Consider the following 26,633-nt stretch of genomic DNA (forward strand, 5'->3'; position numbering starts at 1 on the left):
CCAGCGTACAGAACTGCACATTATGGTAAATTCCAAGAAATTTTTTATCAGCAATATTGGGAATTGATCAACCCTGATTTATCTAAGTTTATTGAGGATTTATTTACTAACATTTCTGTCATTTGGAGTTAATCACGCTATGATTACATTAGTCCCTAAGGGAAATAATCCTGAAGTTGTGGACGATTATAGACCTATTAGTCTATGTAATGTTCTTATAAAACTATTAAAAAAAATTTTGTTACCCAAATGGAAACCCTATCAAGATAGGAACATTTCTCCGTTTCAGGTCATCAAATTTCTGATAATATTGTGATAGCTCAAGAAATCTTTCATTACTTGACTCACAAAAAAGGTAAAATTGGTTACCTTGCCTTAAAACTTGATATGTCCAAGGCCTATGATAAATTTGAATGGAGTTTTAATCAGGCTGTTTTTGAATTATAAGATTGTGATTCCAAATGGTGATACTTCATAGCTTACCTTTATATCTTCTATTACTCATTCTATCCAAGTTTTTTATTTTTATTTTTTTTATGGTGAAAATATTCTACAATTGTTTTGATAATATGGAACCTACTTGAGGTGTTAGGCAGGTTTGTCCTTTCCATATGGACATGGAAACTCTTTCTCAATTACTTAATGTTTATAGAGAGATTGATATTCTTAGAGGTGTTAAGGTTGTTATAAGGGTTATGAAAATCTCCCATCTTTTGTTTGTGGATGACACTTTCATTTTTTGTAGGAATACTACAAATGATGTTCTTACTATCAGATTTATCATGATTTGTTTTTGGATCTTTCAAGACAAGATATTTACTTTAATAAATGTGGTGTCCTGTTTAATAAGTATATTGCCCAAGTTAAGAAAAAAGACAAGAATTTTATTCAATTATTGGGGATTGAAGAAATAACTAGAGATGCTAGTCTACTTTGGTACTATTTTTTTTTATTTTCCGTTAAAAAATTGCAGGTCTTAACAATATTTTGAGTAGAATTAAAAAGGGATTACCTATTTGGAAGGCCAATAAGTTGATCCATATACAGTTTTAATTCAATTGGTTTTGTCATCTGTCCCTTCATATCTTATGTCTCGTTTTCATTTTTCTTAAAGAACTAATAGGAAATTGGACTCAATCAACTCTAATTTTTGGGTAAGAATGTGATAAGAAGTCTAATCTTTTTTCTTGGCATATTATTTGTACTCCTTACCATTTGGGTGAGCTTGGGTTAAGAAACTATTCTACTCAAAATAAATCTGTCCTTATTAAACTGGGTTAGAGTTTACATTACTAATCCCCAAATCCTTCAAACTTCTATTTTACGAGCCAAATGTTTTGACAAATTATTTTTCTCGAAGAAAAGCTCTTATGACTTAAATAATATTGTAAGTATTTTGCAATAGGTTAGTAATAGGCATCAAACAAATATTTGGACTGATCCCCACCTTCCCCATATGCAAAACTATTGGCATCCATCAACTGTTCTTGGGCACTGAAACTTTTCTTTGGTCAGTGACTTAATTGTTATTAGAAACTATTGGCATCCATCAACTGCATTTTTCCTAGATCTGTAGCCTGTTTCATACCCATGCATCCATCCTAAAGTTACAATGTTTGGAAACTTTTGAATAACAGAATCCCAACCAAAGCAAAGCTCTAGTGGTTGCATGAAAGAGTCACATTCATGCAACCACTAAAGAATTTGTTTGGCACATTTTCTTTTCTTGCGACTCCTACATGAATCTGGATTCTGGACTGCAGGGTTTATGTCTACTTGTGATTGTCAGTCGTTTTTTAAGCATGGTTTCAATCACTCTTTACTTCCTATGGATTCACAGAAAGCAAGTAATTTATAAAAAAAAATATGCTCCAAATCCTATTATTGTTTTTTGCAGACATCACAAGGTGGACTGTTAAACCTTCAGTTACATCCATCTCTCCTCATCCCCTCCTGCTCCCTTGGGTAAAGATTCTTTAAACCTTTCAGATTACACTGATTTGCCTACCACATATCATCCTATTATCATTTTGAATGACAGCTTTGACCAAATTCCTAAGCAGAATAGGCACCTTTTATCATCTATCAAAAAAAATTTCTATTTATTGGTATTATGTATTATGGTGTAGCAGAAAGTGCAACTGAAGCAGAAGTTCAAAAATTATGTAAGGGATCCAAGGAGCATTGTTATTGGGTGGCAAATCTTTAAAAGCTTGAGCTGAATGCTTCCCATGTCAGATGAGATAATGTGGCCATGGGAATGTTTTCCTGTGCTGTATAACAGTAACTGGTCCATTCCTACATTGTGGCATAAAGCTGTAATGGCAAACGGTTTATGCACACTGTGCCTTAATGCTTGACTGCTCATGCTTATGGTGTACACTGCTCTCTTTGGGCAATTAATCTCAAAAGGATAGACCAGTTTCTGATTCTCAAGTGGTAACTCCTAGTAAGCCACATAATTCACCTCAATCTCAAGTGCATACACAGATAACATTTCTTATTCTACATAGGCATGACATCATAAAGAATACAGTTATTCCATGATATTTAAGTTAACTCGGAAGCAAAAGCTCGTCTCAAGGTGCTGAATATATGAACAACTATATTGAAATGAGTGACTTTGATGAGTGCATTTTAAAACAGACAGCATGTTATCTGATCTTTATTAAATATTGAAGAATCAATTACCAAAGAGATATACCACGAAACATTAACATGAAAAGCAGAAAATGATTGGCAAAGTCATGGGCCTGCAATTTCCATGAATTTAATCTGCCCACGAGGCACCACGGCTTTACCTGCCTTTGACTGTGGTGGCAAGACCTGCTTGATCTATGGCTGTGAGAATTCAAGAAAAAAAAAAGCACATTAATCCTCCAATAAAATGTGAATAACGAACTTCCAAAGCTAAGAACAGTATTAGAAAGGTTAAAGCAGAAACTACTTATGATTTGGTGAAAACTTGATATTCTTAAAGGATTAAATAATGCATACTGATACAGAAAGAATAACATCAACAATTAACAATCAAGTTGGAGAGCTAGATGATTTGATTGTCTTTGACCTTACTAATCCTCTTTTTTTTTTTGGGTAAGAGACCTTACTAATCTTTAGTATCACGATTGTGGGTTCTTATATCCAACTGTTCGACTCCTTTGTACACTGCTAAATGGGGCGACAGATGACAGTCGGAGCAGGTAAACACGAAGTGCTAGAAACAATAACATGTATACAGTTTTTAATAACTACTTAGTCAATAGTACACTGTTAATGCAAAACACAGCATATTGTGGAAAAATATCTAATCCTTCAAATGGTACAGAACAAGGGAGAACTCCTTATAGGATAAGGAAGATACCAAGGCATGACCTGAAGAAAGGTGCAGTGAAAGCATGTATCCAAAGACAACCTTGCAATAAAAAACAGATTTTGTACAGAGAATTGAATTGTTTGCTCAGTGATCCAGGCTTAAAACTGGATGCCAATTGAAAGATCATTTAAATAAATAAATGATATAACAAAAACGGAAAATGCTAAAAGATATACTATGATGAAATCTCAGTGCCCAAAACATATAAAGCAATAGCAGAAGCGAGTAAGAGAGCATCAAATTTAGATTTGGTAAAATTCAAGAGCACCTTCAGAGAGGTACATAAATACATGTGTATATACACATATATGCAGGTATGCATGTATATAGAGACATACATAAAACCAAAAAAAAAATTAGAATAATTTAATCTAAAATGAATAAAAAAAGGATAAGAGCATTGTATGTGTCAAAGGCCATGTGTGCATGTAGGTGTGTAGAAAATAAAAAATTAAAAAAAAAAAAGTAAAAGAGTTGAGGAACAGGACCAGCATGTCTTGTTTGTTGGTCAAAGGTTGTATCACACACACACACACACACACACACACACACAGAGGGAGAGAGAGGGAAGCGTGGGCTTGCAGTAAGAAGACACAAGTGAAGCCCCTGTTTTGGGGAACAACATGATTCACCCCTACATTTGATGGAGATAGAGTGGGGGAAAAGGGCAAAGTTTTGGGTTTTCTGCGGGGGAACAAGATTACCCTGTTCCGATTTGGTCCAAAGGAGCAGGTCTCTTACACGGAGGCAATTCCGGAGACTGGTAGTTGATGTCAATGGAAGAGATATGCAGAGGAGGCTTGATTTAGTCAAGAGAAGCAAATTAATCAATAAGGTGTTGGTAATCTGGTCAGAGTCAATTTCTATATCTATCTATGTTTCTAAAGGTTGTAATGTACTTCAAAATCCGTTGAAGTTGCAGGCTCAGAATCGCAGAATTGTGTTCTGTTCATTTCCCGTCCGAGAATTTCAACCACTCTTGCCCTCAGTTCATCAATCTGTGATCTGAGTGCAAGTTCGATGCCCCTACTTGATGGATTGTGGCACTAAGGGTGAAAACCATGACATGAAATAGAACAACAAAAGAGACCAAAATAGAAGAACTAGAACTGATTAGCAGAACAGGATCACCAAAACAGAGAACTAACGAACAGTTACGGCGATAATTGATAAGTTGTAACAAAGTGACCAGATGGAGGTGCTTTTATGGTCGAGTGCTAAAATGAATCAATAGAAAAGGCCTGCAAAACATACCAGAAAACATAACTCTATATTGAGCTGTGTATACAAGTCCTAGTCTAACTAGAAAAATTAAGTTGAATATCCGTAACTTAAATATCAGCTAATAGTTCTCAGAAATTGAACCCAGAATTCAAGAGATCTGCTGACCGGAAAATAATATGCAAACTTTAATGATAAATCAGATCAATATTTGGAGAGAGATTAAAGTAGAAAGCAATCAGCAAACTTGAATGAAACAGGGGGGAGCCACTGGAATATTAGAAAAGGAGATTCTGACCTGTTGTGTGTGATAGAATTAGAAAATAGAAGATAAGAAGATAAACAGGCCAGGAATCCACCAAGTTGAACCAGAGAATCCACTAAAAGAAGTACTGAATCCACAGTAGATATGGAGAGAAAACTGCAGAGTGTTAATTCATGAAATCAAGGTGTAGGCAGTGAGCTTTTACGTTTATAGAACTTAGGCTCTCCTGCGAGACAGGTGGTAAGGCTGCATACATTTTGCCCCTCCCAGACCCTGCAGTAGCGGGAGCCTCGTGCACTGGACACTCTTTTAGAGTAGATTGACAGATGAGCTGTTCTGGACTGATGGGACCAAATCCCAGACTAATAAGGAAAACAGAAATCTGTAACACTTAGCTATCGACCAGCCTATGGGAACTCGTAGTCCGTCTAGGATTTACAAACATTTCACATTCAAGCTGGAAACTACTGTCATAATTCCAGTCAATACTTATTAACAATCAAACATCAAAAGCAAAGCCAAAAAAATTAACTCCTAAACTGACCCCACGACCAGAGCTGGATTGGATTCCTTAAAAGTCAAGGAATGAACCACCGTGGGACCAATTCAGGTCGGTCCTTCTTTTCTTCTTCGATTCTGCTTTATCCATTCAAAATTGTCATTCAGTTCTATAGTCTCATATAAGATAACAGGAAATCATAGAAACCTGCAAGCATTCCAATTACAGTCCAGGACCAGAATACAATAATAGGACAATGATACAATCTTGTCAGCTATGAACAATACCAATAAATCAACTGGCAGCAGGAGAGTACCCATGGCTAGAGACTTGAGATCTTGAGGATTCCCCAAGTAAACTTTGATAATTTCATTTACTTAACCATTAATGGACTGACCAGGTTACCAGAACTCCTCATCGTACAAAACTGACACAATCAAGACAATATCAAGTTAATTACTGTATTAGTTGGTGATTCATACAGCTTTCCCTCCAGCAACAAATCATTCCTTTAACATCTCCAATGCTCAACACAGCAACTAAGCGATCTCTATCTAGACCAGGAAATAAAGTAGCGCAAAGAATGATCTTAATAAATAACCACATCCCAGCAAAATTTCCAATGATTGATGCCTCATTAATCAGCTTCCATGTAAAAACCTTTCCCAAAGGAACTTTTATTACCAAAAAAATGAAAACTCAGAACTGGAGACCTTACTTTAACAGCAGCATTTAAAGAAGGGTAAGGGTTAACGAAATAACGAATAATAGTAAGTTTTACAATGCATCCGACCAATTATGAGAGAAGAAAAAAGTGAGAGTTTTAGCAAATATTACCTCAAAACCTTCTTCATACATGTATACCATTTCGCTTCAATCCTGTGCTTCAAGGAACTCTCTATCAAGTTTTTTGACAGCAGATAGTGTATAAACTCAATCCATTTCAGTAGAATAAAAATTCTTCTATTAAATGGAGATCAATTGATTGGAATTGTTGTCTGAAGATGAAAAAGACCACAAGTAGATACATGTATGTCCACAAAAACCAATATGCCATAAACTAGTGCTCCTATATGAAGGAATGACTATAGCAGCTCAGCACATAAGTTTACGGCACATGAGTTTTGTGGCAAACAAGAGAGAGAGCCTCACAGTCGGTGTTTTCTAATGCAGAAGTATAGGTGATGCGAGTTTCTTTGGGAACGGGCCTATTCCACACCAGAAGGCCTAAAGGCACATCGAAGGACAGAAACAGGAAAAGAAAAAATGCCAAAAGAAACACAACAAACTACTAAAACAAATTTATGGGTAAACTCATGGACATAACCACTCAACAAATATTTGTGGAGCTAACCATAAGGCATAGAGGAGCAGCTATGGAACATTTTCCACGGATGTTCAATGTTCTCATGTGTATGAATAAATTTGATATCACCTCCCGTAAAAGACCCTGAAACAAACTTGGTCTTACAGTGAAAAGCAAGATACGAGGAAAATCTGGCTACATTGTGGTTGTAGGAAGACTAGGCATAAGAATCTAAGCAAGGAGATGGAAAGAAACTTCTTGTTACACATCAAGATGATTAGCAGTAGGAATTGGTGACTGATCTAGCAGACAAGTATAGATAGAAATCAGAAACGGGGGGATTTTCAATTATATTAAGCTCTTTCAAAAGGGGCCATTGCTTAGATCAAGGTAAAAGGTTCAGGCTGCCAGGGAAAATGCCCAGGTTCGAGTATTGAGGTCGGCCACTTTGCACAAAAAAATGCCAAAGGTTAGGACTGACTCCAAACTCACCCCTCCCAGGACCTCAACATAGGCGGAACCAGCACTGGTAAGGGCCCTATATTAAGCTGTTTCAATAGTTTTTACTAGAAGCACTCTTCTGCTACTATGCCCCGACTCATAGATGCATCTCCTCCTCTTCTTACTGAGTGTTTTGAATAGATATGCCATGCTATAGCATGCCTGCCAATAGATTCGAATGTGCTATACATGGAAACTTGGTTGAATGACAACAGAAATGTATACCATACAGAAATGTAAAGAAGTATAATGCCAGCTGTTTAGTTATATGCCGATTACAAGTCTCTAACTGGGAAAGACCTGAACTTGATCAAGAAAGGAAGTGACTGAGCCTTTAGCTGGATAAAAATACTGAGCAGAAAAGCATACATTACAGGATTGGATCATCACTCAAGAAATGATTGCTTGACTTGAATTGTTGATATCTGATGTTTGTTAGAGAATTACGAGTTTCAGAGAAACATAAAGAATTTCTTTGGGCAGTAGTGATCAAAGTTTAATGTATCAGTATTGGGCAGACGTCTCGGAGGCATATTGAGACGTCTTAATGAGGTGCCAACTGCCAAGAGATGTTGGATACACTTAAGTGGGGTACAAGTTTGGCTCGGGGCAAACCCAACCGCTCCCAAAACTGATGCAGATTTATCACCAAATAGGGCTTGTTTCATTGGGAATAAGTTTAGGGTTGGGTTACATACATGTTGGGCCTTGGATCCCATGGGTTTCTAATGTAATAGGCCACTTTTATGGGCCTAAAATATGGGTATATAGGTTGCATACGGGATTAGCCCAATACTTAGTTTATTTTTATGTTTTTTAATTGAACCGGTTCAAATTGGTTGCATCCAATTGGTTCAATTTAAGTGATCATGTGACTTGGTTAAGTGGTCATGTGATGTAGGTTGAGCTGGATTAGGACTCTATAAGTCCAGCCATGTTTTGAGTCTATTTCCTTTAGTATTCTAGTTTCCTAGTTAGTTTAAGTTACCTAATAGGTTAGGGATAGGGTTAGGCCATTCCTTTTTAATGTCTAAGTCTATTTTTGAGTTTTATATAAATTTGTAAAGGAGGCCAGCATTAGATACGAATTTGATTAATAAAAATTAGCTTTATGCTTGCTGCCATTGTTGCTGCTCTTTGTAAGTGTATATCCTTGTGGATCTCAAGGTGGTGAAGGGTAAGTGGACTCCTGCGACTCCTTGCATTGTGAAGATCGAGAGGTTTATTCAAGTTATCAAGTCGCTGCCATTGTTCTCTGCAATCCTGTAAGTTTGAACCAGCTATTTGTTTTTAAACCTTCTTCTACCAGCCTTTATCTTTCCTTAGACCTAATCCACATTCCCCTCCATCCATCAAGCCCTAATCTCCATTAAACCTGCAACTCCTACCTCAACTAGGACTCCCTCATAACTCCAGATTTAGCCATCAATTTCGAACCCTACTTCCAGCCTATATCCCCCACACCTCTCCCTACATTCGCCCTTAAACCTAGCCCTTAGTCTCCACTACAACCCCTCCATTCCCCTACTCCATTAAACCTAAAACTTGCAACTCGGTTTTGCCCAGGATTGCAGAATTTTAGAACCCATCCAAACCCTAATATTTATATGCCATTAAAGCCTCCTAGACCTGCATATTAAAACCTCATAAACCCCATTACCTTTATTCAACCCTAACCCTAATTTCTACCCTAATTAGCCTAAGCTGTCCCAATCGGCCAGCCTTGTTAGGTGATCCTATTCTCCTGGCTCCTAGTAGGACTTCTCCTACCTAGGACTACATTAATTGGTATCAGAGCTATGGATGTCTATGGCATTCTAGTTCTGCCACCTCCACCAGATGAACAATGTTTATTTGCCCTACCCTCATATGATAGTGATGATGGGGTTGATTACTATGAAGACTTGGGTGAAGATTATAAAGATACCCGAGGAGTACATGTTGTAGCACGTATATTGATAGTTGAAACTGAAGGTGAAGATTGGCGACGTAGCTGCATATTCTATACTCGTATGAAGGCTGGAGAACGCACTACTCAGATTATTGTTGATAGTGGCAGTTGTGTTAATGTGGTTTCTGAAAGATATGTGCAGAAGGCTCATCTGAAGCGTGAAAAGCATCCTCTACCTTACAAGGTTGCTCTGCTAAATGGCAACAAATTAGAGGTAAATGAAAGGTGTTATGTTCCTTTACAACTCCAACACTATGCTGAAGAGGTTTGGTGCGACATCATCCCAATGCAAATGACTGATGTGTTATTGGGAAGACCCTGGTTATATGACAACGATGTTGCTATTTATGGAAGAAAAAAACAGTGTGTGTTTCAATACAAGGGACAACAGATCATTCTAAATCCTCTTAATCTACCCTCCGAGATGCACAAACGATAAATTATGCGCACCAACCAGAAGGGGACAGATTGTGAGAGTAAAGTCTTAGCTGTACCACAGAAGGAATTTGAGCAGACTAGCCATGATTCAAGTCTGATTCTAGACGTTGTTACACAACAAGTTGCTGCCCAGCCTGAGGTCAAGTTAGCACAGCCCATCAAGGAGTTATTGCATGATTTTTCTGATGTAGTGTCAAAGGAGCTACCAAACAAGTTACCCCCACTGAGAAATATTCAGCATGTAATTGATTTGGTGCCTGGTTCTACTTTACCAAATCTGCCAGCCTACAGAATGAATCCTACAGAGCATGATGAACTCAAGAAGCATGTCGGAGAGCTGCTCCAAAAGGGTTTCATTCAAGAGAGCCTAAGTCCTTGTGCTGATACAACGGGAAATGAAGAGGTGATTCCACAGGAGAACAATGACCTTTAAGATGTTGTTCTTGAAGAGGTGGAGCTTGTGTCTCAAGCATTAGATGAGAAGGTTACTAACACTGAAGACTCTATGGATAAGACATTCACAGTTGCTGTTGATTCAGAAAAGGAACACAGAGAGTTTGTTATGCCACCATGGTTCTTCGAAGAGAAAGCTCCACGCCTTGAAGATTTTATTCCTAATGTCCCTGCTTCACCGGAATTCTGTTTGGGGATGGTCAAAGTCGCCGATCACATGTTGATTCCCCTTCATCACTACAAAATTTGAGGACGAATTTTTTCAAGTTGGGGAGAGTTGATGCAGATTTATCACCAAATAAGCCTTGTTTCATTGGGAATAAGTTTAGGGTTGGGTTACATACATGTTGGGCCTTTGATCCCATGGGTTTCTAATGTAATAGGCTACTTTTATGGTCCTAAAATATGGGTATATAGGTTGCATACGGGATTAGCCCAATACTTAGCTTATTTTTATGTTTTTTAATTGAACCGGTTCAAATTGGTTGCATCCAATTGGTTCAATTTAAGTGATCATGTGACTTGGTTAAGTGGTCATGTGACAACTTAAGTGGTCATGTGATGTAGGTTGGGCTGGATTAGGACTCTATAAGTCCAACCATGTTTTGAGTCTATTTCCTTTAGTATTCTAGTTTCCTAGTTAGTTTAAGTTACATAATAGGTTAGGAATAGGGTTAGGCCATTCCTTTTTAGTGTCTAAGTCTATTTTTGAGTCTTATATAAGTTTGTAAGGGAGGCCAGCATTCGATACGAATTTGATAAATAAAAATTAGCTTTATGCTTGCTGCCATTGCTGCTGCTCTTTGTGAGTGTATATCCTTGTGGATCTCAAGGTGGTGAACGGTGGGTGGACTCCTACGACTCCTTGCATTGTGAAGATCGGGAGGTTTCTTCAAGTTATCAAGCCGCTGCCATTGTTCTCTGCAATCCAGGAAGTTTGAACCAGCTATTTGTTTTTAAACCTTCTTCTACCAGCCTTTATCTTCCCTTAGACCTAATCCACATTCCCCTCCATCCATCAAGCCCTAATCTCCATTAAACCTGCAACTCCTACCTCAACTAGGACTCCCTCATAACTCCAGATTTAGCCATCAATTTCGAACCCTACTTCCAGCCTATATCCCCCACACCTCTCCCTACATTCGCCCTTAAACCTAGCCCTTAATCTCCACTACAACCCCTCCATTCCCCCACTCCATTAAACCTAAAACCTGCAACTCGGTTCTGCCCAGGATTGCAGAATTTTAGAACCCATCCAAACCCTAATATTTATATGCCATTAAAGCCTCCTAGACCTGCATATTAAAACCTCATAAACCCCATTACCTTTATTCAACCCTAACCCTAATTTCTGCCCTAATTAGCCTAAGCTGTCCCAATCGGCCAGCCTTGTTAGGTGATCCTATTCTCCTGGCTCCTAGTGGGACTTCTCCTACCTAGGACTACATTAAAAACATTCAAGGCTTGGTCTGGGCTGGGATTAAGTATCATAATTTACATTTAATATACACCATTGATTTAATATAGTAAACATATAAATATTTAGCTTAAGAATACCTTTTATTTTTGTCCATTTTATGTGAAGCAAACATAAAAATAACAAAAACAGGGGCTTGAGCCCAGCAGGGCTGCACCTGCATTGAGATATCTCAGCTTGATCTTGGGCCAGGCCAGGCGAGCCTTGGAACCCTGGTTTGGGCCTGGGCTTTCAAACACCCAAACCAGCCGGACCCGGTTGCACCCCCTACACTCAAGATACATGCAAAATTAGTGTTTCTAAGTATAATAGTCTAATAAAGCAATGATACACTATGAATAAGCAATCCCATAAATGGGATCTGAGGAATTTTACAAGCATATAAGATGGATCAATGAAATGGTAAAAAATAACCAAATTAAACACAAAATTAACTAGCATAAGAAATTAATGTGTCATCAAATATTCAAAAAGAACTGTTTATATTGAAGGTAAAAAGATGTCCAAATAGCTCCCTAAGGGCCCAATGGTGTATTACCAATCATACTTTCCTTGTTTTGTGCAAAAACTGTTTTTTTTATTAACTAACAAGACATAAGTAGACCAGCACAAAATGAGGATACAACCCATTTTGCAACGCACTGGGCAAATGTAATTCCTCTCTAGGAACGTGGGTAAAAGAACAACCCGACAACCTAGAAGCAAAATGCTTTAATATCTCCAACAATGGGCACAGGGAAAAAATTAAAATAAAAAGAAGGCTGCCAGGCTGCATGCAGCCTGCACCCAGACACAGAAAGGGCGAAATGACCACTCGGCCCACTATGAAATGAAAAATCCCACCCCTCTTGGAAGCCCATGCGGCCCCTTGCACGCTGTGTATGAAAAAATTATAAAAAAATTATCAGAAACTAATAAAAGAACAGAGTTTATTTCATGATATAATTACGCTCAGTTAAACTCAAGCCAACTAGATTATCCAAGCAACTTGGGGGGTCACTTATTAATGTAAGGCTGGGTCATGGATGACCAAACCCCAGGCAGGATCTCGGGTATAATCAATTCAGATTACTATTGCAGCAATTGTACCAATCGATGGAAGATTTCAGCAGCAGAAAATACACAATCGAATGTACTCAGACTTGCAATAGATCAAGCAAACAGATTTATTGGAAAATAAAGAAGATAGAAGGTAGAAGATGGATAAATAGGACTGAGTCTCTCACTCGCTCCCTTGGGTCACTCACCCTATCATAGAGCATAGGTATCTCACCCCTCAACTGAATCTCTAAGCCATTAGCAAGGTTTTAAAAAACAAACTCAAATTACTCTACTCAACTGTGGGCTGTACTCAGCCTTGTTCTTTACAAGGTTCGAGAACTCGCGAGATCTCGGCGAGATCTCGCCGAGTTTCTCGGTTTTGGGCCATACCGAGTCGAGTTACTAGTCGGTTCCTAGGAGTGCAATTTCTCGGCCGAGATCTCGAGATCTCGGTGATATCTTGAGGCTCAAAAACAGGGTATTTTCAATGCAAAAAAACCAATATCTCGCCGAGATCTCGGCAAGATCTTGGTTGGGCCCAAAAGTGCTATTTACTTGTATTCAGCCCATTTTTCACCCAAAAACCCATTTCCAACATAAGAGAGAGCAGGGACAGAACTCAATAGGCTCTAAACCAAGGAGAAAAACACCTCTCCTTCAAATTTCTTCTTCTTTCTTTCAATTGTTGGCTGGAATGCACTATTTGGAGTTAGATTGAAGTGCCAAAGTGAAGATTCAAGTGCCAATTTGGAGCATCATCACCTATTTGCAAGATTTCAAAGGTATTTTTTATTTCTTCCCCAAATCTATTTTTTCCAAAAAAAAATTTTGTAATCCTTGTTAGATTCATGTGGTTTTAATATATCTTCAACATCTTTGCCCGATCTATCACTTGATGGAGTCGGATTTTTTTTTCAATTGATAAATTATTTATTATAATTTTTGAAAAAATAAATGATTTATTTGAAAAAAGAAAATGAAAAAAATAGGATGAATAGTGATTGTTTGCAAATGATTTTGATATATGTTAAACTACTTGGGATGCTCTACAGCCCCATGGATTAATTTTTTATTTTCAACCGCTAAAAAAATTATTTTATTTTTCAGATTTAAAAAATATATTATAAAAATTAAAAATATATATATAATATTAAGGAAAAATGCTTATTGCTTATGGAAAATTATGTACAACATATGTACATAATATTCAACTTCAAATGGTGTCAAATTTATCATTACATTATATTTTTCTTATACTTTAAGGTATAAATAGTTCTAAAAAAAATTCAAAATATTAGTTTTAATTAACAAATAAATACTAGGGTTAGGGGATAAATAAGAGAGTTATTTCATAGTTCTAGTAGCTTGACATTACGTTTAAGAGTTATGAATAGCATACTTTAAGTCTTAAATACCTTAATTTAAGTGATCCATGGTTATTAATACATGCTTTTTTATGTAACAGTGTAAAACATAAGACATTTTGTATACAATGTCTGATATAGCATGGCAACATGGAGTTCCCATGTCCGCAGACAAAAAGAAATCCAAATGCAATTATTGTGGGAACTTGCTATCTGGAGGAGCCATCAGGTTAAAGCAACACTTGTCTGGTACAGGCAAGGATGTTTCCTTATGCTCAAATGTTCTTATCCAAGTGAAAGTGGCAATGACACAACATTTGAAAGGAGGAAGATTAAAAAAATCTGAGAGGGAAAAAATGCAACAAGAGTTTAATGAGGCAAAACTAGAGAGGGCTGGTGTAGAGGTCCGTGGCGGAGATGATACTGACATTGGGCCTCCACCTGGTGAGTTTCAATCAAAGGCTGAATGGAGAATTTACTAGCAGACTTTGGCTGAGAGTAAACAAAGTTTTCATTTTGATAATTTAAGAGCATATGAGCAAGCAAGAGGAGCTGGCGGATCTGGCTCAGCTGCACTAGTGCAAGAAGATGAGAGGAGGAGAAGCACTGGGACAAGAAATATACCACGACCCCAAACCCGACCACTAGTACAAGGTCCAGAACCCATTTTTGAGCAGGATCCCACTACTTTTAGGGAACAAGATGCCTACCAGCCAACCATCCCACAAGTATTTGGTGGTAAACAAGAGGAAGCACGAAAAGTCTTCAGCAAGTTCATGCTTTACCATGGCATTCCAGCCAATGTAGCACAAGGAACATACTATAATGCATTCCTTGATGCTGCAGGGAGGGCTGGTGTAGGATGGAAGGGACCTTCACCATTTGAATTATACAATGTATATTTGCCTCAGGAGGTAGAGGAGCTAAAAGAATACATTGATGGTTTGAAGCCAATGTGGGAGACATATGGGGTTACTCTCATGGTGAGTTGCAATGAAAAGACTATATTCTTGAAGTCTATCGATGCATCAAAGCATATAAAGGATGCATCATACTTGTATAAGGAGTTTAAGCAAGTGGTGGAGGAGGTAGGACCAAGGAACGTTATCCAAATTGTGACGGATAACGGTTCCAATTATAAAAAGGCTGGAGAGAAGTTGATGAATAAGAAGAGTAAGAGGATCCAGCTCTTTTAGACCCCATGGGCAGCCCATTCTATTGATTTAATGCTAAAGGACATGGGGAAAAAGACTTTGGTGGCGGGTGTGGTAAATAGGGCAAAACAAGTGACAACTTTTGTGTACAACCATTCTTATGCTTTAGCCTTGATGAGGGAGAAATACAATGGAGATTTAGTGAGGCCTGGTGTCACTCGATTTGCCACCAATTACATTGCATTGAAGAGCTTTCAGACTAAAGCGATTGGTCTAAGGTGTATGTTTGCAAATCATGAATGGTTTGGTTGGCAAGGTTCTAAGTCAGAAGAAGCAAAAGTAGCACGACAGACCATTGCAAATGATGGATTTTGGAAGGACTTGGGGAAAGTGGTTGGCATATTAGAGCCAGTGGTGGCAGTACTGAGGATGGTTGATACAGAGAAGAAGCCTACTTTGGGCCACATTTATGCTACCATCCAAAAAATGAAGGAAATGGTTAGAGCTGCTATACCTCGAAGTGCAAAGTCCTACACTAACATCATTGATGAGCGGTGGGAGAAGTACTTGAGTCATCCATTGCATAAAGCTGGTGAGTTCAACATACTTTATACTTTAAATGTTATAACTTTTTTACATTTACATATTCAAAACCCTAAAGACATTAAAGCCATTAAGTCACTAACAAATCATATTTGTGGTGTTTACTTTACCAGCATACTATTTGAATCCAAAGTATCACTACTCCCATGATCTTAGGCTAAACATAGAATTGTTAGAGGCAGTTCAAGCTGTTACTCAGAAGTTGGAGCCCTATCCAAAGACACAAGCTGCTTACAATGATGAGCTGAGAGTATGAGACTTTAGTACTTTGGTAGTTAGTTTATGAATGTAATTACTAAATAGGAAATACTAATGCCTCAAATTGAAAATAAATCAAATACTTGAGAGAGGCCTCAAGCATGTTTCTGGTCTACTAGTCATAGTGGGGAGGTAGACAAAAGTCGGACTACGATAGGTGGCATGATATTACATTTATGAATTATAATTTTATCTCTTTAGAATGTACATATTCTTACCATTCTATATTTGTAATGCAGCCGACTGGTGGGTGCTTTATGGTACAAGTTCACCCAACCGGAGGAAGGTAGCAGTGAGAGTGCTCTCACAAACTTGTTCATCCTCCGGATGTGAGCGCAACTAGAGAAATTCTCATTGATACATTCAAAGAGGCGGAACAGGTTGGGTAGCGAACGACTGGAGCAGCTTGTGTATGTGCACTACAATATGAGATTAAGGATGAGGCACATACGTGAAGGAATTGAGGCCAATGATAAAGAACCCATTGAATCGCCCAACATTTTTCAAGAAGACTCGATGACGATGAGGATCCCTATTCCAGTGGGTGAGGGATCGTGGTACACCTGATATGGATCAGCCTGGGGGTAGGCCCGACCCCACCATTGCGTCTGTAACCGGCATTGATGTTGATGAATATATGTCGACACAAGAGGGGCATGCACATGCAGAGTCACCGAAACCTTTTGAGCCTGCTGTAGGAAGTCCTGCTGATGATGATGATAGTGGTGGTGATGACACTGGTGATGCTGTGATGGTGATGCTGATGCTGATGCTGGTGGTGGTGGTGGTGGTGAAGCTGCTGCTGCTAGTGGCATGCGGAGTGGCGGTTATTATGATGATCGTCATGAGGGGATGCACGAGCAATACGAGCAAGAAGTTGGAACGCAGGAGAACCCTGTGCATTTCACCGGTGAGTCTCAGATTACGCATGCCACTCCAGATCAAGACCATGGTGGCCACCCTATAACATACAACAGAAAGAAGGGTCGCAAACACTCACATCAGTCATATGCTCAGGAGGAGGACAACAACAGTATGAACACCATGCTTACAAGTTTCGGAAGCATGAGTATAGATACTACTAGTGAGCATTAGTCATGGCAATCATCTCAGCATCATCATGGCTATGACTATGGCCAACAGAGCACCGGTTCTGATTATAGTGCCTATGGTCAGTATGGGCAGTCAGCAACTGAGTATGACAGTCAAAGCTCTGGGTCAGGTGTTGGGTACACATTCCTAATCCCAAACCAGCCATACATGCCTCAAACTCAATATGATAGTAGCAGTGGATCTTACACCTCATACCAACAGCCTCCCATGTACCCTAAGATAGGGAGATTGGTATATGTTGATCAGAAGACTTATATGGAAGTTATGTCACACTATCTGCAACACTATAGCAATTCCATGACATGGGAATTCTATGTGGATCGATATTGGGATGAATTTCTTGTTCAATCTCATTTTATGTAACAAATTAAATGAGCATTGATGTAATGTACATTTTATTTCAATGTTTTGATTGATGTGTACTAATTAGAATGTTTTGATTGCTAATTTGCTATGTTTTACTAAATTATATGTAGATTAGGTTGTTTTAGTATGACTCGTCGCCTACCAACCTATGGTCCAAAGTGAAACTCATATTTGGACTTGTTTTTTGGCAAATCTGGGCATGCCATTGTGTTTAAATGGCCTGAAATAGGCTGGATACCAAGTTTCAGACCCAAAATATGTGTACAACCCACCGAGTTGGGGGTCCGAGTCCCAAAAAAAAAAATTTGCAGCAAGATCTCGGCTCGACTCGGTTTCTGGCCTAGCCGAGATGCCACCGAGACCCGAGTTTTCAAACCTTGGTTCTTTATTTTATAATAATTAATTACAACCAAAGTCTTCTAGAAATAAAATAAAATCCTAATAACAATGTAATTAACTAACTAAAATAGAAACCCATTACATAAAAACAACTCTATAAAATAGAAACTTCTCTAGTATAATAAAACCCCCTGCGCAAGGCATAACTGAATCCTAAAATATAGGACAACTCAAGCTGGAAGAATCTTGCACATACCAAATTGATGGGGGTAGGTAGGATGAGCCCCAAAACCCTTCCAGACAGGATCCCAAGTGAACCCAAATCAGAAAATCAACCAAAAAGTAAACGAAAATCAACCTTTTCTGATGTAGGTCAGAATTTAACCAAAGCTCACAAACCAATAGACTAACCCAATCCCAAATACTGATGTTCTAGATTAAAAGTAATAAGAAGGAAATTAAAGCTGAAACCAAAATTCCAGAAAATAGAGAACCTCTAAATAATGTCAATCTGGAAATCGGATCTGGTTGAAACTTTATTCGAATCTCCCTCTTAGCAGTTTAAAACAAATCCCAAAGTCTGAGACATATCCAATGGCTGGATTTAAAATAATTTAGGAATATTTCAGGTCTGGCCCAGAAAACAGAGATCACACAGGAGATTTCTGATAAAATCAAATCAGATGACCTTATCAACAAGAAGGCTTGGTCGAAGGTCAGTCTTGGACAGCACTTTAATGCCCCAAACTATCTCCCTGTTTTGGTGGTTAGATTCCCCTCAAAATTGGATCTCAATTCTGCCCAAAAGGGTCCTAAAACAGAGCATCTGTGGGGAAAGAATCTGAGTATTTAACAAACAGTTTCAGCAATGTCCTTGTCTTGGTCTGGTGTGGCAGAGATCAGGAAGGTTGAGTCCAACAGAAACTGTTAGTAACCCACAAAATTAGGGAGTTCTAAATCACTTGAACTCTTCCCACGATAATCAGCTTTGACAGGAAATACGTGTCAGTAATATGATCCCAAGAGAGACTCTTAGGTGATAAGAATACATGTCCCAATAGTTATCATATCTTGCAACCGATTTGAAGAAGCTCAGCTGCCGATCTGGTCTGGGGTTGTTGACTGAAACAGGGAATCCAATCAACAATGCCACAAGGTATATGCTAACCTCCAACCACCCAACTTCTTAGGGAACTCGATAGATCAGACTATGGAGCTTCAACAGCACTTCAAAGAGTACTCAGGGGTGTCTCAGTAGATCCTCCCAGTAGAACAGTTGCAGGTTATAAAATAGGAGCTTACTTGCATTAAAACAGTGTATAGAAAGGAAAGTAATAGAGCCAATAATGGTATCCCACTATCCCACCAATAGATCAGTCTCTCACTGTCATGGCATCACACCAAGGCTTCTAACCCAACAACTGAATCGCACAAGACCTTTTGAAGTAAACTCTTCAAACTTCTATTAAATCTCCAATCAATCATCTCCTCGTTAATGGCAATACAATCTATTGATAGAAAACTAAAACAGTTATAATCTAACTATGAAAATAAAATCTTATTGGCTATTACAAATCATAATTAAAAGAAGAAATAAGATTAACTAAAACTAAGCCTAAACTATAGCTGGAAGATGCATTGTAGTTTTCAATTACTCTTGAATTCTTGATCTCATCCAGCTGGCATGGGCCCTACTCGAACCTGGAAATAAGCTTCACTCTCAATGTGCTCAATATGGGTTTGAATAAACCCCCTGGATATAGGCCAGGTACATCATGCCCATCTTAGAGACAAAGTCTACATCACTTACCTTAATCGTGTCCCAGTGGACGAGCCTTAGCGCACGGTTAAGTAGCATTATTGCAACCATCAGGTTGTGGGTACAAAATATGGAAACAGCCTCTCCGTGAAGTGGGGGTAAGGCTGCATCCATTTGCCCCCTCCCAGACCCTGCAGTAGGAAGCCTCGACACTCTTTTTTTGTATTGCTTTCGGTTCACTTTTCGAAATCATTTTCTCTCACTAACTTGACCCGAATCCATTCAGGCCTTCCCTTATCCTTTTAAAGTCTTCAAGTTACGCCAACCTACTCATCACTGATGTGGCAATTGATCTTCCTTGCAATTTGCAAATAACCAGGCCATCAGTCAATTTTCTCACATCAACACCTATAAGGTGCTTCACGTAAGTTCAACAACTGCACTCCTTTTCTAGTCTAAAAACTCATTCATTCTAACATCATCAGCACTGCCTCTTCCACTCATTCTCTACCAGAAAGCATGGCTAATATAGCTATCTTCTAGACTTCTCTCTTCAGTTTCATTGCCATGAGTAAATCACACAACATTTCAGAAATACCTCACCACTTCTATCACCTGTTCCATGCTCCAATTCTGTGGACAATATCCTCTTCAGCCTTTCCCACCTAGTTGATGGGAAAATGAAGATTACAAACGAGTCCCTTCTAACTAACAAGTTTGAAAGCAATGCAAAGAGATAGAGGTGTGTACGGAGAATTTGGCTGAACCTTTACCAGATAGAAGTTGAGAACATTAGAAAAAGCTAATCATGAAGATGATTCTTAATAGGTTCAGAAGGCCATCCAAGATGAAGCATATAGAAAGGATGAAGCTACTCACATATGGAAGGAAGGAGGTGCCATTGTACCCCTACAAAATCCCTGCTTAGCTAAGTCATCAGCTCTAATTGAACAAAATTATCAAAAGCCAAAGCAAGTGCATGAGTCTGTCGGATAAGTGAGAAAATCTCCATAACCTGCCATATCTTTTAGGAACCATCCATTAACCACAACAGCATTCTCAACCAAAAATCTCTGGAAGCCAAGCGACCTACCTTGCTTCTGGCCTCAGGGAACGGTTAGAGTCTCACCCAAGGTACTAAAACTCGGAACTCGACCCCAACTCAACCCTGGGAAAAACTAAGATCTCAGTCGAGTTGGTGCATATTTTTTTTTTCAACTCGAAACCTCAACTCGGTGGGTTTTAGACCTAGTTTGGGTCTGAAACTTTGTATTCAGCCTAATTTAGGCCATTTAAACACAATGGCATTATCAGATTTTGCAAAAACAAAGTCCAAATAGGAGTTTTACTTTGGACCCCAAGTTGGTAGGCAACGACGTACTAAAATACCCTACTCTACACATAATTTAGAAATAGAAAGCAAGCAAAACATTCAATTAATAGCAAAACTACTTAAATAAGCATTAGAAATGTAGAGCCCGCTTGATAACCTTACGAGAAACAGTTTCTGGTGTTTTTCCATTCTGAGAAATAGAAAAACACCTAAAAAGTGCTTGATAAACAGTGTTCCGTAGAATATGTTCTTTGGTGGATAAATCAAAATTTATGAGCTGTGGAAGAGTTTTGACAGAACATGTCCATTCTGGGCTCAAAATTGGAAAAGTTTGCCCGATAAAATCATGAGTGAAAGACCTTTCTCATAATACTCTCTTCTCCTCACGGCCAACCATAACCGCGACTTCTCATCGTCTCCTTCAACGACTGCTGCTGAACCCTATCGAAGAGACATCTCCAACTCCCATGGTTCTTTTTGTTGTACCTAAGTTTTCATCTTTTCAACATTGACCTTCGCTATGAAGAAAGTGACCAAAACCAACTTTGATTCTGTCATCAAAGATCACAGAAGCCTTGCTCGAGACATCGATTTGTCTCCATCGATCTTAAGATAACCAGAGTCACGAGCACTCCATGGCAAGAATCTTCCGAGGTTGACCGCTACGACGTTCGGTATCTCAAAGTGAAGGACTCTATTGATGAGTTTACGAATTTTCAAACAAAACGATTGATTACTAATAATGGTGTATGTTCTTCGTCTTCCACTCCACTGTAAGTCTCAAGCATGGCACTCTCGTCAGAATAATTTCTCTGGCGAGGCTATCTTCATCCAATAAGGTAATGGTATCCATTATATCCCAACACTTTCAATACCAAGATCGATGGAGACATTTATTTAATCAAATGCCCACCATGATCGATGGATTGATGCAGAATGGCGACATTAATGGTGTAGAACAAATATCTAATAGATGACTTTCCATGATGTTGTTACTTGGAATTCCAAAGTAGCGGATTATGTTCACAATTATTTAATGGATGATGCACTTTTGTTGTTCAATAAGTATTGAACTTGCATAATCTAACAGAGTAGTTGTTCTAAAAAATGTCCACTAGATGTTGCATACTGGACTATCATGGTATCTGGGCTAACGAGTGAATGAAGGATGGCTGAGGGCCTAAGGCACAAGTCTGCGAGTGATGTTAAGGTATGAAACACAATGATGTTTTGATCTTGCTATTGGAATGACTGACAATCAACATCTCTTATTCTTTAGAGTTTGTACTTTTTCACTACTCAAATATTAATGATACTTCAGATAGACAAAATCATGGCAGCAGCAGACAAAATTCAATATTTGGAAGTAGCTCATGAGGTGTTCGATGAAATGCATGTGCATTTTAAAATGATGAATGCACTTAACCAAACTTCTATCTAGACAATGTTCTCATTCTCATTCTCCCATGTTTCCATACCAAAGACGACCTTCATCTAGATGACAGAAAACTTGATCCAATGTTTAATGGGTTTCTACAAATCAGGTGCAGAATCCATCTTATGTGGAGAACTATCAAATGGTTTTAAGTTGTATCCAAGCTTGAAAAAAAAAAAGTTCCTCTTCTGTCTTTCATGGTCAGAATTAATCACATTTTGCAAAATGGAGATAGAACTATTGATTAGTGGTTGGGATAATTGTAGTTCTTCAAACTAACTCATCCCTTCCCAAAACTTTCGTTTTCCTTGGTTCAAATCCCAAAACCATTTTGTTACAAGATCTAAGAAATGCTTTTATAAGTCATGAAAAAGAAAGGTTTAATTCTTATCAAGTCCCAATGGTGTTCCAATTGTCTTCTGGAAACGTTTCCAGAACAAGTTTACCAAGCGGTCAAAAACGGTTTCTCAACACAGAAAATGAAAAAATTGTTCTGTTGTTTCTCAGCACATAACCAGAACAGAAACACCCGTACGGTTATCAAGCGGGCACGTAAAGTGATACATCAAACTCTTTAACAATGTTACAAGTTACAACTATCATCACATAAACTGAGTTTGAATCAAGTATTCAGTCCCCAGTAGTGCCACATAGTCTTCCCATGACATAGTGTTGCTGCACTGTTGCATATAGTGCTCCACAGCAAGCATATACGAGTTGAATCCTTCAAATTTGAGATGAATCTTGAAGATGTGTAGCTAAATCCTTCAAATGTGCAGCTGAATCAACTCTCCCGCAGGTTACAACTTCAAATCCAGAGCTAAAATGAGTCACAGCCTTCAAATGGGGAAGAAAACAGCTTTTGGACAAAACTCGATCGAGTTTTGTCAAGTTAGGTGACTTTTGAAGAGGTAGATGGGTCGAGATCTAGATCGACCCGAGATCTCGACTGAGAAAGTGTAATTTTTTAACTCGCATACCAACTCGACTCGACTTCTCAAAAAAACGAGATCTCGCAAGTTCTCGAACTATGGTCTCAACCCAATAGAGTTCTTCCATGCCTGCTGGCTCTGAATGTGGATACCACTGTGAATTGGATAAGTCACACCAATTCCACGTCTATGATATGATCATAGACAAATACAAATGGTCATGACATCTCGTGCCAGACAGTTATCCATGGGCTCAAGATCCTAAGCGCCCCACCCGAAGCCGAAACATATCCATGGAGCCAAAGGTTGGTTTGTTTTATGATCACTAACGCAACAGACTACATAAAGAGAACTTGCCTCCCCAAAGGGGCAGACAACATTACTGCGCAGATAAATCAAGGGTAAGGAGATTCATCAGATATTTTCTTATTAAATCTAATTTGGGATTGTCGATCACAAAGGAGAAGAAGAAAAGTGGAAAGCACAGATTATGACTAACAGATATCCCAGTTTTGGGACTGAAACAGCTCCAAAGAAAGAAAGGAACTTTTAAGCTTGGATCTCTACAAACATCACATACACCTCCAAATTTCATTCTAGTCATCTAAGAATCAGGGAATCCCACCAAATCAGAATATAAGAAGATATGAGAGGAAACAGAATATGTATTTCAATCACCATTTAAGCTCTCCACAATCAGCAGTAGCTCCGACTTTCTGAAGTCCTAATCAAAGCCTACAGAATTGGTGTCTCCAGGAACCTCTATTCTCAATTGACAAAGTGAAACATGAAGCATATATAAGGTCATATATGATAAACATGAAGCACAACAATCACATGCAAGCAAAGTTTCAATTTTATACCAGCAAAAAGCACAAGACAATGACTGTTATATGAGCAGTTTCTAAGACTAGCAACGAACAAAGAAAGCACGGAACAGATGTCAAAATTTCATAGATTCAGGTGATCTTGATGGTTAGCAAGAATTTCATGTCAACAGCCATGAGTGATATAAGAAAAGGAGGTCAGCTGAGGTTCACCAACCAATCCAATGCAAGTACCAATCCATTCCCTTCCAGCCAAACAACTTAGACTCTTGCACACAAACTAGGCTCGTACGGCAACCCAACAAGGTTATTCCTTCCCATTGCCTGCGACTTGCTCACGTCATTCTCCGGCAGCCAATTCCAAGCACGCTCTGACAAATCGTAGATTATAGATTGCCATCCTCGGTGTGTACTAAAGCACAGAAGATCCCCATGTCCCTGGCACTGTATCAACACCGAATGAGGTGAATGTATCTTCTTCAACACCTCATCAGGCATCTCCACAACCTTGACCCACTTCAAATTCTCAAGCTCCCATATACAGATACTCCTAATCAGATAATCTTCCACAATTTTTCCAGCCAACAGCAACTTACCCCGACAGATTAGCAACGACGGGCAACGTAGATCTCCAGAAGGCATTTTCACATTCAAATCCATCCACTCCCTCTTCTTCATATCATAAGCAATCAATCGGTAACCCTGGGACGTATTGAGCGGAGTCGCTAGGCAATAGAAGAACCCATCATGCCAAATCGCGTGAACTTCGTACCAAAACTGCAAGAACTCTTGTTGGGAACGACAGTGTTGCTCCCACCTCTGCGTTCTCGAGTCGTATACCTCAGTAATGCTCTCATTACAGGTGGGTTCAGGGGTTCCAGTGACCAGAATCGTGTAAGACCCAGATACCCTATCAGCAACCATGCCCACGATGTCGATGTAACGAATCTGGGGCATCTCAGGGAGGACCCTATGGGTTCTAGTGACGGGATTACAGACGATAAGCGTAGGGTAATCGGAATTCCGATTGCGAAAGCATAGGAAACCGCCTGAAGATGCTAAGAGGAGTACCTGAGATGAATCGAGGGAACATCGATCGAATAAGGGCAGATTGTTCCACCAACCCGATCGAGGGCTGTAGGCGGCGACGGTTCGGCGAGTGTGGTAGACCAAGAACCAGACGTCTTTGGGGGAGAACTCACCCCATGATTCAAGGAAGGAATTGGTGTTGAGTAGTTTGTTCCAATGCTTGCAGACGCAGCGGCAGCGGAAGATGGTGGAGATTGGGAGGTGGGCGAGAATTCTCTCGGTTAGTTCTTCGGGTAATTGATTGAAGACCGCTCCTCGTTCCACCATTGTTTGTGACTCTTGATTCTTGAGTTGCTTCTCTTCTGAGAATTGATTCTTCTAGGGCGAAAGAAATTAGAGAGGAATAGAACAAGAAGAAGAAGAAGAGGAGATAGAGAAACCCTAACGAGGACCAAGAATCTACAGAGAGAGAGAGAGAAAAGAAGAAGAAGAAGAAGGAGATCCAAGGAGACCAGGACTAAGAGAAGAAATCTGAGAAGGAAGAAGAGTTTTGTTAGGTCTCTTTATTAATTGGTTCGGTTGGTTAGCATTTGTCTGGAAGACAGGATTGCTTCTGCTTTTTCTTTTCTTTTCTTTTCTTTTGGGTAATTCTGTAGTGGATCGACGGTGTTTCATGGTTGATGGTGTTTCACCTTTATATTTCTGATGCATCGTGTCAAGATCTACCAGTAAACAAGGAAAAATATTCTCTACGAGGACGTAGGAAAATTATCTCCTCAAGTTACCAGAAAACAAAAAAAGTTTCTTACCCCGGCCAATTCCCTAGTATCTCTAATAAGGGGATGGACCCCATCAGGGCAGAGTGTTCGAGAAGGGGTAGTTGGTCATTTCACCCTGGAGGGGATAAAGATCCAGAGATGTAAGTCACACATAGACACAATGGGGGTGAAATGACTGTCCCACTTCATGAAAGGTGAAAATTCCTGTCTCGAGCCACCAATGTTCTCATTGGCTGTCACACGCATGGGCCCTACACTCTCTCCATAGAAAACGCTTTCCCATTAAATTAAGTTGGGTTTGATATGTATTCTTGAAATGCATTCTTTGTCCATTTTGCATTCTCGTGCAATAAAAATGAAGGCTTACAATCCCAACAGATGATTTGAAGACGTCTGGGATCCGACAGAGTTAAAGTTCGAGTCCATTTTACACGATGGAATTTCGTTACACCGTAGACTTTTTGGTCAACTAATAACTCTTCGCTTTTTTTCTAAGGAAAATTAATGTGATCACGCCACCTTCATTTAGAAAATTGAATGGTAGATGTCTAAATGTCCACGGTCCAGACACTTGGGGCCTTAGGAGTCACGTCACTAGACCTTCTTTTTGGTGATGTCTCACAATCAATTTGCAAAAGTTGGTGGTACTAGTACTATTTTTTGGCCATATGGACAAATGATTTGACATTCTAAACATTAGATGGATGAAAGATTTTCTATGTCATATGAGAGATCTGATGGCCTATCTTTAATCAATGCCACACATGTACAGTGTTGTTTATCCCAGTTTATGGCTAATTTACACATACCATCCCTA

General features: G+C 39.0%; 1 protein-coding gene and 1 long non-coding RNA gene across 2 annotated transcripts; one reads left to right on the top strand and one right to left on the bottom strand.

Annotated features, from left to right (window-relative positions):
- Nucleotides 1-2,635: 2,635 nt before the first annotated feature.
- Nucleotides 2,636-25,459, bottom strand: LOC122661654 (F-box/kelch-repeat protein At5g15710-like). Its single transcript, XM_043857127.1, has 2 exons — nt 24,226-25,459; nt 2,636-2,841 (listed from the first exon to the last, which is right to left on the bottom strand). The coding sequence occupies exon 1, from the start codon at nt 25,362-25,364 to the stop codon at nt 24,270-24,272; it is 1,095 nt and encodes a 364-aa protein (XP_043713062.1). The 5' UTR covers nt 25,365-25,459; the 3' UTR covers nt 2,636-2,841; nt 24,226-24,269.
- On the top strand, nt 9,797-20,608 carry LOC122661655. Its single transcript, XR_006332916.1, has 3 exons — nt 9,797-9,807; nt 14,460-14,467; nt 20,422-20,608. It is a non-coding gene; the product is annotated as an uncharacterized LOC122661655 (long non-coding RNA).
- Nucleotides 25,460-26,633: the final 1,174 nt, after the last annotated feature.

The sequence above is a fragment of the Telopea speciosissima genome, chromosome 5, assembly GCF_018873765.1.
Source record: "Telopea speciosissima isolate NSW1024214 ecotype Mountain lineage chromosome 5, Tspe_v1, whole genome shotgun sequence".
Taxonomy (NCBI): domain Eukaryota; kingdom Viridiplantae; phylum Streptophyta; class Magnoliopsida; order Proteales; family Proteaceae; genus Telopea; species Telopea speciosissima.